Source organism: Arvicanthis niloticus, chromosome 12 (genome assembly GCF_011762505.2).
Source record: "Arvicanthis niloticus isolate mArvNil1 chromosome 12, mArvNil1.pat.X, whole genome shotgun sequence".
Classification (NCBI taxonomy): domain Eukaryota; kingdom Metazoa; phylum Chordata; class Mammalia; order Rodentia; family Muridae; genus Arvicanthis; species Arvicanthis niloticus.
In genome coordinates this window covers 70,706,970-70,727,234 of record NC_047669.1, presented here as the reverse complement: position 1 = coordinate 70,727,234, position 20,265 = coordinate 70,706,970, and the positions used below count along the sequence as shown (strand labels likewise).

Genomic DNA, 20,265 nt, shown 5'->3' with positions numbered 1-20,265 from the left:
ACAAACTAAAGTCGTATAATAAGAATGAACCACTTCATCACATTTAAAACAGTAATTTCCATAGAGAATTAAGCAAGCCTGTAAGGCATTTTATTAATTACTTATAAATGTGGGAGAACCCAGCCCTTTCAGAGTTGTGCCAACTCTGGTTCTGGATGCTATAAGAAATCAGATTGAGTATTTAATGATGAACAAACCTTTAAGGAGTACTTCACAATGGCTTTGCTTCAGCTCCTGCCTCCAGAGTCCTGTCCTGTTTAAATTCCTGTCTTGACATCCTTCATTGATGAACAGTGATGGGGAAATGTGAGCCAAACAAACCGTTTCCTCCTCAACCTGATCTTGGTTAGAGAATTTTACCATAGCAATGAGGACCCTTAAGGCAACATTCCTCTACCCAACAAACTTTTAGATTATTATTTGTTGTCTAATTCCCCTCAATCCAATTGCTGTTGTGCAGCTTTCCTCCTAATTGAAGTATAATCTAATATGTGGTCAGCCTATCATAGGTAACATAAACAAAGCTTGATCTTTCAACAAGTATAAAATACTAAACTTACCTTAGCTACTAATGATCCACCTTCTTCAGTTTGCCTCATGTTGCTTAACATAGTGGTCAGTAACATCCATTATCTGTGTAGAAAATATTTTGAAGAAAACCTAGGATATTTAATGACACATCCTGTTTATGGATTGTTAGAATTGCTAACATGAATATTAGTATGTTTAATAAACCAATGAATAAATTTGATGCAATTTCCATAAAAATTCCAATTTTGTTCTGAACAGAACTAGAGAACACAAACCTAAGGTTCATATAAACACACAAGATGACTCTAAGGGGAAAAAACAAAACCAATAAGCACAAAAAAGAAGATTCTAGATGTACCAGAGAATCTGATCTCAACATATATCACAGAATCATAGTAATAAAAACTGAAAATGAAGGCAAACATAGGAATACATATAAAATTTGAAGAACATATCACAAGATGGAAAGATCTACTATGCTCAGTAGAATTAACCTACTGTAGAAAAAATATATGACAGAATATGCTTATGTATATATTAAGTCATCAGCTTACAATAACATAGCCAGCGACCAGATCATTTTTCTGGTCACTTTCAGAAATACTTAGAGAATTCGCATTTATTTTAAAAACAAACCAGAGCAAGGAAAACAGACATTTTAAGTTTGGAGTTCTACAAAACAAACAGACATGAAGAAGAGAGAGGGATTTCAATCATTTGTATTGTGTCACAGTAGACATTTATGAGTATTAAATAAACTAAATATACAATGAGGCATTGTCTTGATACCAATCCAGATTTTCATGTTAAAGCATCATGATCTGACCATGGGATCCTCACATACTAGCACAGTTATCTAGATATGTAGCATTGTTTTGCTAGTAAAGTATGGCACCCTGATGTTTTCTGAAGCATGAGAAAGACATATGTGATGTCATAATGCCTGTGGTTTTAGCAACCAACATCCAGGTGTATAAAAGGGCCTTGGTAGTTGGTGAAACACAGACTCCAAAAAACACACTGCTGATCTCCCTCTAACAATCCTCTCAGACATCATGTGTTACTACAGCAGCTACTATGGAAGCCTGGGCTATGGATATGGTGGCCTAGGCTGTGCTATGGTTGTGGCTATGGCTGTGGCTATGGCTGTGACTATGGCTGTGGCTATTGGCTGTGGCTATGGCTGTGGCTATGGTGGCTATGGTTATGGCTGCTGCCACCCACTGTGCTGTAGAAGGTACTGGTCTTATGGCTTCTACTGAGGAGATTATGCAGATACCCTGCCTTTTCTAACCAGAAAGGCTTCCAAGTGTTTTTTACACCAAGAAATCAAAAATGTCTTCAAAATTTCTAACTTTAAGCTAAAATATCTAAAATACAATAGGAGTAGAACACACAGGCATCGAATTCTTCATCTGAATTTGAACTGTGATTGTATTTTATGTTATCTTTATGACACATGTAAAGTGATTTTAAGTATGACTCTCAAGCTATGTTGTAAAAGACATGTATTATATAATAACTAAATAAATTGTACAAAGTAATTTTTCTGTATTCTCTGCTTTTGTATCTGGTCATTTGTGGGACAGTGTTTGCAGGAAAGTGTGAGGGGAGTAAAAGAGAGGAAGATGTGTAAGATGGACAGGAAGAGAAAAGGGAAGGGAATAGCAAAAAGGAGAGGAGGTTTGCTGGAGAGAAAGAAATACTTCTTTTCAGCATTCAGGAAAACATGGATATTTCATTGTATTTATAATGTTAGTATTATAAACATTGTTACAATAAACTTAGTAGTACATGCATTTCTTAAGATTCAGTGAGTTTGCCTTATTGTATAAGAAGTAGTGTGACTTCTAGATCAACTGTCACTTCCCTGTATATTAGTAAATATGCAGCATGCTCTTTGCTGTTACAGCTACACCAAGTTACATTGCCATCAACAATGGAGAAGGGTGCCCTCTTCTCTACATGCTCTGTTACATTCATCTTTCTTCTCTCCAATATTAATTATCCAATATTAATTTATTAGTCGTGGGCTAAAACATCATCCTTGTTTTTGATTTGTATCTCTGAGATATTAGTGAAGTAGAACATTACTTGTGTCCACTTGTCCATCTGTGTCTATTCCTTTGAAAATCACATGTTCTAAATCTCAGATTATTTAGTATACATTTATATTCTTTTGGCTGGTTGGCTTAGCTATGTATATCACTCACCAACCAAATTTTGCATTAATCGCCTTCTTGATATACTCATTTTCTCCTTTTGTGTAAAACGTCTTTTTGTACAGTGGTTTTGTTTTTCAGAATTTGCTGGATCTCAGAAAAGTTTTCTATTTCAATGGTTTATAGTCTTTGTTTTATATTTCTGGCAGTTGTGTGTGTGTGTGTGTGTGTGTGTATGTGTGTGTGTGTGCACGTGCGCGCAATGTACAGCATCATATGGTAGTTTGTCCTTGTGGGAGAATTTTTGAGGGCTTCTATCTTTCTCATTTGCTCTCCACCTTACATACTGAGATAGAAGCATACAAACTGCTGCCTGGATTCTTGAGAGTCTGGCTATCCATAAGATTCCACTTAATATGCCAGGTAAAATTTTTGACTAACACACTCTACTAGCCTTTAAAATGTCTGCTTTCAGTGCCATAATATTATTTCATAGACATTATTCATTTTATTTAGTATTCCTATATCCCTCTTCGTACTACCTCCCCTACCTATCCTCAACATTATCTCTCAGGCATAATGCTCTGTTCATACTTATCTATTCCAATTATAACTTTTCCTGGTACATTTTTGTCTCATACTGTGTAAACAAACATCACACACACACACACACACACACACTACAAATATTTGTTCTCTACATGACCTATGCATTAAAGCATTTGCCCTTACATTTAATATTTCTATAAAATTATTTTTAAATGTAAAATTCTGTATTTAGTGAAAATTAATTACAATGAGTTTTGTATTCATTCATCTCCAAACTTTCCCATATCACAGCCAATGTTCTATTGCTGTGAAGACATATCATGGACTATATCCTAACAAAGAAAGCATTTAATAGGGACTTGTGTGTAGTTTAAGAGGTGTAGTCCTATTTTAAAAAGAATGGAAGCAAGATGGCACACAGGCAGACATAGTGATGGAGAAGTAGATGAGAGTTCTAAATCTGGACACATAGAGTAAAGGTAGGAAGACTCTGGGTTTCACATGGTCTATTGAAACTTCAAAGCCAACACCATTAGTCTGAAAGCCTTAAATTTAGCCTCAGGTAGATTTTCAGAAAAGGAAAAATAAGCAGTCACATTGTTGGCCAAAATATCACAAGAATGAACTCTAGGTCATGTAATTTTATTCTTCTCCTCTGAAATCTCTTGAACTAGGTGGCCAGAATCCACATAGCCCTTGACACCAGTACCTTCCAAACTCCTACTAAGGCAGTATAATGAGTGACTTTTAAAGCATTCATTGGGTTTTGCTAATCCAAAGTCTATATAGTCTGTGAACAAGCACCAAGGATAGGCTTGTAACATTAAAGCCCAACCACTAATACTAACATTTTTGGGAGGTAGGGTGGATTCCATTATCATGAGAGAACCAACAAGAGCAGCAGGAGCAGTGCAGTAGAGTCTGCCCTGCATAGAAGACAAGCTGCATACATGGTAGAGGGCAGAGGGAAAGAAGGGACCCAGGGGATTAGAGGTGCTGAGAAGATTCAAAGTGGATTCTAGACATTGTTCAATGTGTTATTTACACTATTGGTAGATTATTGGCTTTTTTTATTGTGACAATGCCCTGGTTCTTCCCAATTCAAGTAAGAATGTATTCAGTTTAATTTAATTCTTACAGTAACCCACAGAAGACATATTTTCAACTTTTCAAAGAGATTCTGGATTTTAAAAAAGATGATATATATAAGAGGTACTGAAATTTTAATGTGTTTGAATCTGTAAATAACATTAAGAATTTAAAGTTTATTTCTTTTCTTGTGGGGTCTTTTCAATAAATATGCAAGGAAGAGTTTGTGGATTGACAAGCATGTGTTTGTTTGTCAGGTTAACATGGGTCAATTATAATGGATAATTTGTACCAATTTGACACAAACTAAAGTCCTATGATTGGAATGAACCTCTTCATCACACTTAAAAAGTGACTTCATTAAATAGGAAAGTAGGGAAGCCAGTAGGGCATTTAATTAAGTACTTATTGATATGGGAGAGGAAGTGCCAACTCTGGACTTGTGGTCCTGGACAATATAAGAAATCAGATTGAATCAGATGAGAAAGTTTTTAAGGAGTACTCCACCATGGATCTGCATCAGCTCCTGCCTCCAGGGTCCTGCCCTGTGTGAATTGCTCTTGTGACATCCTTCAATGATGAACAGTGATGGGGAAGTATAAGCCAAATAAACCCTTACTTCCTCAACGTGCCTTTGGTCATGGTGTTCTACGATAGCAGTGATGACTCTTAGCAGTGATAGAGTGCTGATCTCTCTTCCAATCAACTGTAATATTTCTATTTGTTGTCTAATTCCCCTCAATCCAATAGGTGTTATTCAGCTTTTCAGCTAACTGAGCATAATCTAGTATGTGGTCAGCTTATCAGAGGTAACAGAAACAAAGCCTGATTTTTGAACAACTATAAAATACTATAGTTACCTTAGCTACTAGTGAGGCACCTTCTTCAGTTTGCCTCATGTTGCTTACAGTGATCATTAAAATCAATTATTGAGAAAATAATATGAAGAAAAATCTTGGATATGAAATGAAGCATCCTGTTTGTATATCGGTAGAATTATTAACACAAAAAATGAGTGCCTTTGATAAACCAATGTATCAATTTCATGAAATTTCCATAAAAATTCCAATTTTCTTTGGAACAGAACTTGACAGCACAAACCTAATGGGCATATAACCACACAAGGTGGCTCTAAGGGCAAAACCAACACTAAGCAGAAAAAAAAGATGCTAGATCTACCACAGAATCTGATCTCAAATATATCACAGAACCAAAGTAATAAAAACTGAAAATGATGGCAAAAACAGGCATACGTATAAGAAATTGAAGAATATATCACCAGATGGAAAGAGCTACTATACTCATAGATCAGTAAAATTAACATACCATAGTAAAAATACATGACAGATTATTTTTTGCATATATAAAGTTATCAACTATATCAATAATATAACCAATATCCAGATCATTTTTCATCAAAAAAAAACCTTATGAAATACGTGTTTATTTTACAATAGCAAACCAGGGCAAAGAAAACAGAAAGACATTTTCCATTTAGAGTATTAAAAAACAAACAAATAAAGAGGAGAGACTTCAATCATTTGTATTGTGCCATAGTAGAGGTTCATGAGTATTAAATAAACTATACAATGAGGAATTGTCTTGAAATGGATGCAGATTTTCAGGGTAATGCCTCATGATCTGATCATGGGATCCTAAAACACAAACACAATTTTTTCAGTATGCAGTGTTGTTTGGCCAGTAAATTATTGGCACCCTGATATTTTTTGAAGCATAGGAGAGACTTGTGTGATGTCATAATACCTGTGGTTTTTGCCACCAAAGATCAAGGTGTATAAAAGGACCTTAGTAGTTGGTGAAACCCAGTCTCCAGAAACACACTACTGATCTCTCTCTGAACACTCACTCCTGATACCATGTGTTACTATGGTGGATACTGCGGCCTGGGCTATGGCTATGGTGGCCTAGGTTGTGGCTATGGCTGTGGCTATGGCTGTGGCTATGGTTATGGCTGCTGCCGCCCACTGTGCTGTAGAAGGTACTGGTCTTATGGCTTCTACTGAGGAGATTATGCAGATGCCCTGACTTTCTAACCAGAAAGGCTTCCAAGTGTTTTTACACCAAGAACTCAAAAATGTCTTCAAAATTTCTAACTTTAGGCTAAAATATCTAAAATACAATAGGAGTAGAACACAAAATCTAATTCCTCATCTGAATTTGGACTGTGATTGTATTTTATGTTATTTTTATCACACACTGTAAAGTGATTTTAAGTATGACTCTCAAGCTATGTTGTAAAAGATGTGTATAATGAAATAAGTAAATAAATAAACTGTACAAGGTAATTTTACTGTATTCTCTGCTTTTGCATCTGTTGGTCACATGTGGAATAGTGTTTGCAGGAAAGTGTGAGGGGAGTAAAAGAGAGGAAGATGTGTAAGAAGACAGACAGGAGAGAAAAGGAAAGGGAATAACAAAAGAAGAGGATGTTTGTTGGAGAGGAAGAAATACTTACTTTTTTGGATTTCAGATAAACATGGATATTTCATTGTATTTATAACTTTACGGTTGTAAACACAACTTTTTGGTTGGGGGTTGCTGAGGATTCCATTAGCATGGGACAACCAAGAAGAACATCAGGAATACTGCAGTGGAGATTATCCATGCTTACAAGACAAGCTCTATGAACTGCAGTGTCCAGAGTGAGAGAAAGGACCCAGATGATTAGAGGAGTTGAGAAAATTGAAAATGGATTTTAAATTGACCCCCAGGACAGAGTTATTACATTTACAGGCTGGCAAGCCTAGGACAGGGTAAGATAGAGCCTTACCAACCTAAGTCAGAAATTATTTGCTTTTCATAATGCATATTCCACGATGGGTAAGGAAGGCATTCTTTTAGAATGACCTAAGACAAGCTCAGTCTTGTTAATGAAACAAGAAATGGGGAGAGGCAGAAAGCCTTTGGGGCTGCTTGGCAAGAATCTGACATGGGTCAAATTCTTGGACAAAAAAAAATTCATGGACACAAAAAAGTGGGCTACATTGCGAGGAATTTGATATTGGAAAAGGACAAGACAGTAGGTTTCACGCAGGAATCTGACATTAGGCTAGAACAAAGAAGTAATTTCCAAAAGGAATCTAAATTTTAAGTTAGAACAAGGAAGTAGGCTTCACACATGAAAATGACCTTGTGCTAGGATAGAGAATAGGCTTAGATACTTTGGTCATATCGATAAGCCCTTAGAAAACAGTGATCATAGGACTGTTCAGGTAATTGGTTTAATGCCTTGCTTTATCTTTGACTATGTATGTCTGTTTATTGTATTGCTTTTTCCTTAACTATTTACATCTATTGTATTGCTATACCCTCAACCTAGAACTGACATTAATACATACATGTAATCAAAATGGTATAAAAGCATAAAAAAGGAGGGGGGAGGAGATGGGTTCTAAGGAGGGAAAATCGAGAAAGGGGATGACATCTGTATTATAAATAAATAAAATATCCAATAAAAAAGACAGTGGATTCTAGATATTGTTCAATGTGTTATTAACATTATTGGTAGATTACTTTGTGTTTCCTTATTGTGATCATGACTTGGTTCTTTCCAATTTTAGTAAGAGTGTATTCAGTTAAATTTAATTCTTATAGTAACCCACAGATAACATATTTCAACTTTTCAAATTGATTCTGGATTTAAAAAAATATTGTATATATTAGAGGTACTGAACTTTTATTGTGTTTGAATATGTAAAAAAAATTGAAAATTTAACTTTTTTGGGGGGCGGTGTGGGTTGTGAGGTCTTGGGGATAAATATCCAAGGAGAGTTTGTGGTTTTTCAGGTATGCATTTGTCAGGTTGACATGGGTCAATTATAATGGGACAGTTTGTATCAATTTGACACAAACTGAAGTCGTATAATAAGAATGAAACACTTCATCACATTTAAAACAGTAATTTCCATAGAGAATTAAGCAAGCCTGTAAGGCATTTTATTAATTACTTATAAATGTGGGAGAATCCATTCCCTTTCAGAGTTGTGCCAACTCTGGTTCTGGATGCTATAAGAAATCAGATTGAGTATTTAATGATGAACAAACCTTTAAGGAGTACTTCACAATAGCTTTGCTTCAGCTCCTGCCTCTAGGGTCCTGTCCTGTTTAAATTCCTGTCTTGACATTCTTCAGTGATGAACAGTGATGGGGAAATGTGAGCCAAACAAACCATTTCCTCCTCAACTTGATCTTGGTTAGAGAATTTTACCATAGCAATGAGGACCCTTAAGGCAACATTCCTCTACCCAACAAACTTTTAGATTATTATTTGTTGTCTAATTCCCCTCAATCCAATTGCTGTTGTGCAGCTTTCCTCCTAATTGAAGTATAATCTAGTATGTGGTCAGCCTATCATAGGTAACATAAACAAAGTTTGATCTTTCAACAAGTATAAAATACTAAACTTACCTTAGCTACTAATGATCCACCTTCTTCAGTTTGCCTCATGTTGCTTAACATAGTGGTCAGTAACATCCATTATCTGTGTAGAAAATAATTTGAAGAAAACCTGGGATATGGAATGACACATCCTGTTTATGGATTGTTAGAATTGCTAACATGAATATTAGTGTGTTTGATAAACCAATGAATAAGTTTGATGCAATTTCCATAAAAATTCCAATTTTGTTCTGAACAGAACCAGAGAACACAAACCTAAGGTTCATATAAACACACAAGATGACTCTAAGGAGAAAAAAAACCACTAAGCAAAAAAAAAAAAAAAAAAAAAAAAAAAAAAAAAAAAAAAAAAAAAAAAAACCACTAAGCACAAAAAAGAAGATTCTAGATCCAAAACAGAATCTGATCTCAAAATATATCACAGAATCAAAGTAATAAAACTGAAAATAAAGGCAAAAATAGGCATACATATAAAATTTGAAGAACATATCACAAGATGGAAAGATCTACTATGCTCAGTAGAATTAACCTACCATAGAAAAAATATATGACAGAATATGCTTATGTATATATTAAGTCATCAACTTACCAATAACATAACCAGTGACCAGATCGTTTTTTGGTCACTTTCAGAAAAACTTAGGGAATGCACATTTATTTACAAAACAAAACAAATCAAGGAAAATATGAAGACATTTTAAGTCTGTAGTAGGATAAAACAAACAGACATAAAGAAGAGACAGAGATTTCAATGATTTGTATTGTAGCACAGTAGATATTCATGAGTATTGAATAAACTAAATACACAATTAGGCATTGCTTTGATAGCAGATAAAGATTTTATATTAAAGCCTCATGATCTGATCAAAGGATCCTAACATACAAGCACAATTATCTCAGTTATGCAATTTTGTATGGCCAGTAAACTATGGCACCCTGATGTTTTTTTAAAGCATTGGAGAGACTTGTGTGATGTCATAATGCCTGTGGTTTTGGCTACCAAACATCCAGGTGTATAAAAGGCCCTTAGTAGTTGGTGAAACACAGACTCCAGAAACACACGACTGATCTCCCTCTGAACACACACTTCTGACTTCATGTGTTACTACAGCAGTTACTATGGAGGCCTTGGCTGTGGCTATGGTGGCCTAGGCTATGGCTATGGCTGTGGCTGTGGCTGTGGCTATGGTGGCTATGGTTATGGTTGCTGTCACCCACTGTGTTGTAGAAGATATTGGTCTTATGGCTTCTACTGAGAACATTGTGCAGATACCCAGCCTTTCTAACCAAAAGGACTTCCACGGGTTTTCACAACAGGACCTCAAAAATGTCTTCAAAAGTTCTAACTTTAGGACAAAAAATATAAAATATAACTGATATAATATATGATCATTTAAATCCTCATTTGAATTTGGCCCATAATCATGTTTCATGTTATCATCATCATACTCTGTAATATGGTTTTAAATTCAACTTTCAACCTATGATTTTAAATGTTTATCATCAAATAACTAAAAGAATAAACTCTACAAAATATTTTCTGTATTCCTTGTGCTTTTGTATTTGTCACTAGTGAGGTGGTGTTTGTGGAAAAGTGTGAGGGGAGTACAAAAGAGGATTATATGTGTGAAAATGGACAGGAAAAGGGGGGAGGAGAATGAGAAAAAGGACAGGAGGTTCAAGAGAAAGAAATACATATTTTTAGCACTCAGAGAAAGATGAATATTCGGTTGTATTCATTCCTTAACCATTACAAGCAAAGTGACAATAAACTTAGTACCTATTTCTTTAAGATTCAGTGATTTTTATCTCATTGTATAAGGGCTAAAACATCACCTTGTTTTTTATTTGTATCTCTGAGATATTAGTGAAGAAGAATATTACTGTGTCCACTTGTCCATCTGTATCTATCTATTCCTTTAAAAAGCACATGTTCTAAATCTCAGCTTATTATAGCATCCACTTATATTCTTTTGGCTGGTTAGCTTAGCTATGTATATCACTCCCCAACCAAATTTCTGCATTAATCGCCTTCCTGATATACTTATTTTCTTCATTTGTATAAAACATTTTTTATATACAGTGGTTTTTGTTGTTCAGAACTTTCTTAGCTAGAGCTCTGGATAGCTTTCTATTTCAATGCATTTTATTCATTGGTTTATATTTCTGACATCATGGGTGTGTTTGCATGTGTCCATGTGTATGTGTATGTTATGTGTATGTGTATGTTTATGTGTATGTGTATGTGTATGTCTGCAGGATCATGTGTTAGTGTGTCATTGTGGTAGGATTTTATTTGGGGCCTTCTATCATCCCAGTTTGCCCTCCATCTTACACATTGCGGTACAACAATGAAAATTGGTATCTGAAATTTTTGTAAGTCTAAACATCCATCTGATTCCATTTAATCTTCCAGGTTGAATAGTGGAATTACACACACTATTGGCCTCTAATGTGTCAGTTTGGGATATCAAGATATTATTTTATAGAGAGTAATTATTTTATTTAATTTTCCTTTATCTCTCTCCACACTACCTTCCTCTACCTCTCCTCTACTTTCATCTATCAAGCATAATATTATATTCATGTTTATCTATTCCATTTATAACTTCTGATTAGTTTTATGAGATATTGTGCAAACACAATAAAACATGCACATACACACACACACAAATAAAATGTTGATTGTATATATTACTTATGTTTTGAAGCATTTGTCTTACTTTTATGTATTTATATAAAATTGTTTTAAATGTAAAAACTCTGTATTAAATAAAAATTAATTACAATGAATTTTGGGCACAATCAACTCAACACTTTCTGCTATGACACATCTCAGTCAAGGCTCTATTGCTGTGAAGATATATCATGCCCACACAAAAAAAATTAAGCTGCAATTTGTGAGCAGTTTTGGGTGTGTGGCACTATTTCATCATGAGGGAAATAATGATGGCACACAGGCAGACATAGTGAAAAAGAAGTAGCTGAGAGTTTTAAATGTAAAACTGCAGGCAATATGAGAAATGGGGCCCTAGATTTGCATGGTTTATTGAAACTTCAAAGCCAACACCTTTAAGCCAAATGTCTTAAATTTAGCCTCAGATAGATTTGCTGGAAAAAAAAAAAGCAGTCACATTGTATGCCAAAATGTCACAAGAATTGTCTCTAGGTCATTTAATTCTATTCTTCTCCTCTGTAATCCCTTGAACTAGGTGGTCAGAATCCACATAGCCCTTGACACCAGTACCTTCCAAACTCCTACTAAGGCAGTACAATAAGTGACTTTTAAAGCATTCACTGTTTTGCTAATCCAAAGTCTATATAGTCTGTGAACAAGCACCAAGGATAGGCTTGTAACATTAAAGCCCAACCACTAATACTAACATTTTTGGGAGGTAGGGTGGATTCCATTATCATGAGAGGACCAACAAGAGCAACAGGAGCAGTGCAATAGAGACTGCCCATGCATAGAAGACAGCTGCATACATGGTAGAGGGCAGAGGGAAAGAAGGGACCCAGGGGATTAGAGGTGCTGAGAAGATTCAAAGTGGATTCTAGACATTGTTTAATGTGTTATTTACACTATTGGTAGATTATTTGGCTTTTTCTTATTGTCACAATGCCCTGGTTCTTCCCAATTCAAGTAAGAATGTATTCAGTTTAATTTAATTCTTACAGTAACCCACAGAAGACATAGTTTCAACTTTTCAAAGAGATTCTGGATTTTAAAAAAGATGATATATATAAGAGGTACTGAAATTTTAATGTGTTTGAATCTGTAAATAACATTAAGAATTTTAAAGTTATTTGTTTTCTTGTGGGGTCTTTTCGATAAATATGCAAGGAGAGTTTGTGGATTGACAAGCATGTGTTTGTCAGGTTGACATGGGTCAATTATAATGGAGAGTTTGTACCAACTTGACACAAACTAATGTCCTATGATAGGAATGAACCACTTCATCACACTTAAAAAGTGACTCCATAAAATAGGGAAGTAGGTAAGCTGTTGGGGGCCAACTTTTAGAAGAAAGCGGCTATCAGCTTTGCAGCCATCTTGAGCCATATACCCTGACATGAGACTTGGATTACAATAGCCTACAACAGCTGAGCACACTCTGAAAATCTTGGTTTAGATACCTTGGGTGTGTGAGATTAAAGTGTGTGAGATTAAAGGTGTGTGAGATTAAAGGTGTGTAATTTAAGAGAGTGATTTAGAAGTGTAGAGATCAGATTTAGAGACAAGACCTAAGGGCATGATTAAAGGTGTGACCAAAAGGCCTGGCTTAGAAGTGAGACATATATAAAAGGCAGAGACAGAACAGATCAGAATCAGACAGAGGAGACACTTTTAGGAGACACTTCAGAGAGTACAACTTGGAACTAGGAATTATGTTAGACAGTACAACTTGGAGTAGGAATTAGGCATTAGGTAGCAGGCACTTGGAAGAGAACTTGGAAGAAGTAACTTGGAACTTGGAGCTACTAGGGACTAGGAACTAGGGACTAGGAACTTAGGACTTGGGACAAGGAGACACTTAGAGGAAGAGAGACTGAAGAAAAAACGGGCTTGAAACACACTCTGTCTGGTCTCCATTCTTCGAGTCCGCCCTCACTCTCTCTCTCTTGCTGAACCCCGACCCGAGGACTGGAGCAGCAGCTTGGGCCAGGATACAGTGGCGCCCAAATGCGGGGCAGCCCAGGCCTCAACATTTTGCTCGGGCCGAGACAGTAAGCCAGTAGGGCATTTAATTAATTACTTATTGAACCCAGCCCTTTCAGAGGAGTGCCAACTCTGGACTTGTGGTCCTAGACAATATAAGAAATCAGATTGAGTAACCCATGATGAGCAAGGTTTTTAAGGAGTACTCCACCATGGATCTGCAGCAGCTCCTGCCTCCAGGTTCCTGCCCTGTATGAATTGCTCTTGTGACATCCTTCAATGATGAAGAGTGATGGGGAAGTATAAGCCACATAAACCCTTTCCTCCTCAACTTGTTTTGGTCATGGTGTTTTACCATGGCAGTGATGACTCTTAAGACATGATCTCTCTTCCCAACCAACTTTAAGATTTCTATTATTTGTCTAATTCCCCTCAATCCAATAGGTGTTATTCAGCTTTTCTGCTAACTGAAGCATAATCTAGTATGTGGTCAGCTTATCAGAGGTAACAGAAACAAAGCCTGATCTTTCAACAACTATAAAATACTATAGTACCCTTAGCTACTAGTGAGGCACCTTCTTCAGTTTGCCTCATGTTGCTTAGAGCAATGATCATTAAGATCCATTTCTTTGAAGAAAATAATATGAAGAAATATCTTGAATACAGAATGAAGCATCCTGTTTATAGATTGGTAGAATTACTAACACAAAAATGAGTGCCTTTGATAAACCAATGTATCAATTTCATGAAATTTCCATAAAAATTCCAATTTCATTTGGAACAGAACTAGACAGCACAAACCTAATGGGCATATAAACACACATGGTGGCTCTAAGGGCAAAACCAACACTAAGCAGAAAAAACAGAAGATGCTGGATCTACCACAGAATCTCATATCAAAATGTATCACAGAACCAAAGTCATAAAAACTGTAAAATAATGGCAAAAACTGGCATACAAATAAGAGATTGAAGAATATATCACAAGATGGAAAGATCTACTATTCTCATAGACCAGTAAAATTAACATACCATAGTAAAAATACATACAGAATCTGCTCATGTATATTTAAAGTTATCAACTTACCAATAATATAGTTAACATCCAGATCATCTTTCATCAGAAATACATATTTATTTTACAATAGCAAATCAGGGCAAGGAAAACCGAAAGACATTTTCAGTTTGGAGAACTACAAAACAAACAGACATAAAGAGCAGAGAGAGATTTCAATCATTTGTATTTTGGCAAAGTAGACATTCATGAGTATTAAATAAACTAAATATACAATAAGGAATGGTCTTGAAACAGATCCAGATTTTCATTTTAAAGCCTCATGATCTAATCATGGGATCCTAACATACAAGCACAATTATCTCAGTTATGCAGTGTTGTATGGCCAGTAAACTATGGTGCCCTGATGTTTTTTGAAGCATAGAAGAAACTTGTGTGATGTCATAATGCCTGTGGGTTTTTGCCAATAAACATCCAGGTGTATAAAAGGCCCTTAGTAGTTGGTGAAACACAGACTACAGAAACACACTGCTGATCTCCCTCTGAACACACACTCCTGACTTCATGTGTTACTACAGCAGTTACTATGGAGGCCTGGGCTGTGGCTATGGTGGCCTAGGCTATGGCTATGGCTGTGGCTGTGGCTGTGGCTATGGTGGCTATGGTTATGGTTGCTGCCACCCACTGTGCTGTAGAAGGTACTGGTCTTATGGCTTCTACTGAGGAGATTATGCAGATACCCTGCCTTTCTAACCAGAAAGGCTTCCAAGTGCTTTTACACCAACAACTCAAAAATGTCTTCAAAATTTTTAACTTTAGGCTAAATTATCTAAAATATAATAGGAGTAGAACACAGACATCTAATTTCTCATTTGAATTTGGACTGTGATTATACTCTATGTTATCTTTGTGACACACATGTAAAGTGATTTTAAGTATGACTCTCAAGCTTTGTTGTAAAAGACATGTATAATCAAATAACTAAATAAATAAACTGTACAAAGTAACTTTTCTGTATTCTCTGATTTTGTATCTGTTTGGTAACTTGTGGGATCGTGTTTAAAGGAAAGTGTGATGGGAGTAAATGTGAGGAAGATGTGTAAGAACATGGACAGGAAGAGAAAATGGAAGGGAATAACAAAAAGGAGGGGAGGTTTGTTGGAGAGAAATACTTCTTTTCAGCATTCAGATAAACATGAATATTTCATTGTATTTATAACTTTACTATTATAAACACAACTTTTTATGGGGTAGTGATGGATTCCATTACCATGGGACAACCAAATAGAGCATCAGGAAAGCTGCAGTAGAGCCTGCTCATGCTTGCAAGACAAGTTTCATGCACTGCAGTGGGCAGAGTGAGAGAAAGGACCCAGATGATTAGAGGAGTTGAGAAAATTGAAAATGGATTCTAAATGAACCCCCAGACAGAGTTATTAAACTAACAGGCTGGCAAGCCAAGGATAGGTTAGATTCTGCATAAATCCTTACAAACCTAAGACAGGAGTGCATTGCTATTGATAATGCATATTCCACGATGGGTAAGGAAGGCATTCTTTTCAGATCGACCTAAGACAAGCTCAGTCTTGTTAATGAAACAAAAAATGGGGAGAGGCAGAGAGCCTTTGGGGCTACTTGGCAAGAATCTGACATGGGCCAAGGATAAGGAAAGGGGCTGCTTGGCAGGAATATGACATTGCCCAAGGACAAGAAAGTAGGCTTCATGCAGGAATCTGACATTGGGCTAGAACAAGGAAGTAATTTCAAGTAAGAATCTAAATCTCGGGCTACAACAAAGAAGTAATCTCTCAACCAAGTATAAAATATTAAACTTACGTTAGCTACTAATGATCCACCTTCTTCAGTTTGCCTCATGTTGCTTAACATAGTGGTCAGTAACATCCGATATCTGTGTAGAAAATAATTTGAAGAAAACCTAGGATATTTAATGACACATCCTGTTTATGGATTGCTAGAATTGCTAACACGAATATTAGTGTGTTTGATAAACTAATGAATAGGTTTCATGCAATTTCCATAAAAATTCCATTTTTTTCTGAACAGAACTAGACAGCACAAACCTAATGATCATATAAACACACAAGATGACTCAAAGGGCAAAACAAAACCACTAAGCACAAAAAAGAAGATTCTAGATCTACCACACAATCTGATCTCAACATATATCACAAAATCAAAGTAATAAAAACTGAAAAGTGATGGCAAATATATATATATACAGTCCTCTCCAGACATCATGTGTTACTGCAGAAGCTACTATGGAACCCTGGGCTATGGATATGGTGGCCTAGGCTATGGCTATGGTTGTGGCTATGGCTGTGGCTATGGCTGTGGCTATGGCGGCTATGGTTATGGCTGCTGCTACCCAGTGTACTGTAGGAGATACTGGTTTTATGGCTTCTACTGAGGAGATTATGCAGATACCCTGCCTTTCTAACCAGAAGGGCTTCCAAGTGTTTTCATACAAGGGACTCAAAAATGTCTTCAAAACTTGTATAGCATCAAATAACTAAGTGAATTAAAGTTCACAAAATAATTTCTGTATGTTTTGTGCTTTTGTATCTGATTGGTCACATGTATGGAGATGGTTGTGGGAATGTGTGAGGGGAGTAAAAGAGAGGAAGATATTTGAGGAGACAGACATGGAGAAGAAAAGGTAGGTAAATAAGGGAATGGGCAGAAGTTAGAGAAAGATTGCAATTTTTATCAGCATTCAAATACACATAGTAATTTTCTATTATAAAGAATGCGACAATAGACATGGTAGTGTACCTATTTCTTTAAGATTCAGTGATTTACATCTGATTATATAAGAATCAGTATGAATTCCATATCACCTGTCACTTCCCTGTGTATTTGCAAACAAGCTACATGCTATTTTTCTCATAGCTACACTAAGTTATATTCCCTTCATCAGTGAAAAAGGGTGCAATTTTTTCTACCTGTTCTGTCACATTGATCTTTATTCTCTCTAATATTAAATATCTAATAGTTGTGGGAACTAATCTCACCTTGTTGTTGATTTGCATCTCCAAGATATTATTGTGTCTATTTTTCTATCTGCATCTACTCCTTTGAAAAATACTTGTTATAAATCTCAGCTCATTTTAGTGTCCATTAATATTCTTTTCACTTTTTCTTGGCTGAGTATATCCCCACACATGTTTCTGTATTAATTCCCTTCCTGATATACTCATTTTCTTCATTGATTTGGAGAACCATTTTATGCAGTGGTTTTGTGTTCATAGCTTTCTTAATTAAATTCCTGAAAAGTTTTCTGTTCTCTATGTGTTTTATTCTTTTTGTGTGACATAGTACATGTGTGTTTTCATGTATTAATGTGTATGTGTAAAGGATAGTGTGTATTAGTGTGTCCTTGTGGGATGGTTTCAATTTGGGGGCTTCTATATTTTTCATTTGCTCTCCACCTTACATATTGAGGTAGAGCCATACAAGCTGGTATCTGATATTCTTGTTAGTCTAGCTATCCATCTGATTCTACTTAATCTGCCAGGTTGAATGATGAGATGACAAACTCAACTAGCTTTTAAGAAATCTGCTTTGAATCTCATGATATTATTTCATAGACATTGGTCATTTTATTTAATTCTCCTTCATTCCTCTCCATACTCCTTTTTCTTACCCCTCCTCTAATGTTCTCTTACATGCATGACATTATTTTCTTGTTAGCCATTCCATTTCTATCTTCACTTTTCCTGGTATCTTAGTTTCATGAACTATTATGCAAATACACACAGAACACACTCACATACATGCATACACATGTATATGTAAACACACACACATACACACACACAATTCAAGTGTTGATTTTATATATGACCTAAGCCTCAAGGCATTTGCCTTTCTTTACATTTTATTCTAAAAATATATTTTAAATCTAAAAATTCTATATTCAGTAAAAAATAATTATAATGAATTTTAAATATGTCCATCTCAATTCTATCCCTTACTATACATCTTAGTCAATTTTCTATTGCTGTGAAGGTATTATCATGACACATCAATTCCTAAAAATGAAAACATTTAATTGGGACTTGTGTGTAGTTTCAGAGGTGTAGTCCTATTTCATGGGGGAAGCATGATGGCACACAGGCAGACACAGTGATGGAGAAGTAGCTGAGAGTTCTAAACCTTGATCTGAAGGCAGCAGGAAGAGGGAAACTCTTGGTTTTGCATGGACTATTGAAACCTCAAAGCCCATCCTAAGTGACTCACTTCCTCCAATTAGGCCACACCTCCAATTCCTTTCAAATAATGCGAGACCCTACTGACCCAGTATTCAACTCCATGACCTATATGACCATTATCATTGTAACCATAACACTATATTCCCTTGCCCCATAGGCTTATGGCAAAATACTAATGTAAAATGCAATTAGTCTAACTTCAAAAGTACCCAAAGTCCATCACTCTCTCAACATTGTTTAAAAGTCTAAAGTTCAAATCTTTTTGGATACTCAAGGCAATCTCTTAACTGTAAACTATTTAAAAACAAAATAAAAAAGAAAATCAAAGATTTCTAACACACAATGGCAAAGAATATACATTACAATTCCGAAAGGGAGAAAAGTGGTGTAGTAAGGAAGTACTGGATCCAAGGAAGTAAAAAACCAGATGTACAAATTCTCATATCTGCTTCCCCATGTCTGAGGTCAAAGGCCTCTCCATATATCCATCTCCTTTCATGTGTGTTGACTAAAATGTACTTCCTTCTCTTTTGCTGTTTCTATACCCAGTCTTGAGCTCTCCTCAGTCAGAATCCCACAACTCTTGCTTTTCCAACATTGTTCAGTCTCCAACACAAATGATCTTCAGAGCTTCCCACAATGGACTTTCTATGGCTTCATGGAGTGACACCTCTGATACATGCCAGGCCTCAAAGCTTTCCTTAGCTGAGAAGAAAAATTCCAAACCATCTTTCTTGTATCCTTAACTCTAAAGCCAGTGCTACATAGACAAAGCTGCCAAACTGTGCTGCTTGCTGAGTTTGGAACATGGCCCCCTCGTGCAATTACATTCCATCAGCTTTCTGATTCTGATTATTTTCCTTCAGTGCTGAAGAATCTTTCTACTTTCTTCTCATAAATTGGAATCTTATCTCAGGGGCATCTTTCCCTGTGGTTACCACACCCTATTCTCTTTAGCAATAGGCTTTTCTTTAAGCATTTTATTTCCTTAAGCAATGGATGTAGCTCCATTATACTTCCTGGTGTTCCTTTTATCCTCAAACTCTACATTTTGTATTTTTCTTAGTTAGCTTACTCTTTTCACAGATAAATCTGCACAAAAGTTAACAATAATAATCATGTGACAGGCTATCTTGAAATCTCTTCTGTCAACACCATTAATCCAAATTTAGCCTCAGGCTAAGGCACAAAGCAGCCACATTCTTTGACAAAATATCACAAAAAAATTTCTCTATAGGCCATTTATTAATATTCTTCTCTGAAATCTCTTGAGCTAGGCAGTCATAAACTACATTGCTACTTTGCTAATCCAAGTCCACACTCTATAAGCAAGTACCATGATTAAGCCTGTCGCTTCAACACCCTGATACTGATATCCAACATTTTGTTGGGGATGGAGGATTCTATTCCCATGGGATGACAACTAAGATTAGTGACAACAATGTAGTAAATCCTGCCCAGCCACAGAAGACAAGCAGTGTGTGCTGCAGAGGTTGAGTGATAGAAGTGATCCAGACACTTAGAGGAATTGAGAAGTTTGAATGTAGATTCCAGACATTGTGTGTTATTTCCTATTGGTAGATTAGTTTTGCTTTTAACATAACGTGAC

At 36.0% G+C, this 20,265-nt stretch overlaps 1 protein-coding gene and 1 pseudogene across 2 annotated transcripts; both read left to right on the top strand.

Annotated features, from left to right (window-relative positions):
* Positions 1-1,586: 1,586 nt before the first annotated feature.
* LOC117717568 (keratin-associated protein 19-7-like) lies at positions 1,587-1,793 on the top strand (annotated as a pseudogene).
* Positions 1,794-14,988: 13,195 nt separating this feature from the next.
* Positions 14,989-16,852, top strand: LOC117718293 (keratin-associated protein 19-7-like). 2 transcript variants are annotated; one of them, XM_034515871.1, is made up of 2 exons: positions 14,989-15,058; positions 16,737-16,852. In XM_034515871.1, exons 1-2 carry the CDS (start codon positions 14,989-14,991, stop codon positions 16,850-16,852), a joined length of 186 nt encoding a protein of 61 aa, XP_034371762.1. The 2 variants fall into 2 exon arrangements, with proteins under 2 accessions (XP_034371762.1, XP_034371764.1); XM_034515873.1 differs by lacking the exon at positions 14,989-15,058 and having other exon boundaries at positions 16,682-16,852.
* The last annotated feature ends 3,413 nt before the right edge of the window (positions 16,853-20,265 follow it).

Coding starts and splice junctions, on each gene's coding strand:
- LOC117718293 (XM_034515871.1), top strand. CDS start 14,989: ATGTGTTACTACAGCAGTTACTATGGAGGCCTGGGCTGTGGCTATGGT. Junction 15,059..16,736: donor CCTAGGCTATGGCTATGGCT/GTGGCTGTGGCT, acceptor ATGGTGGCCTAG/GCTATGGCTATGGTTGTGGC.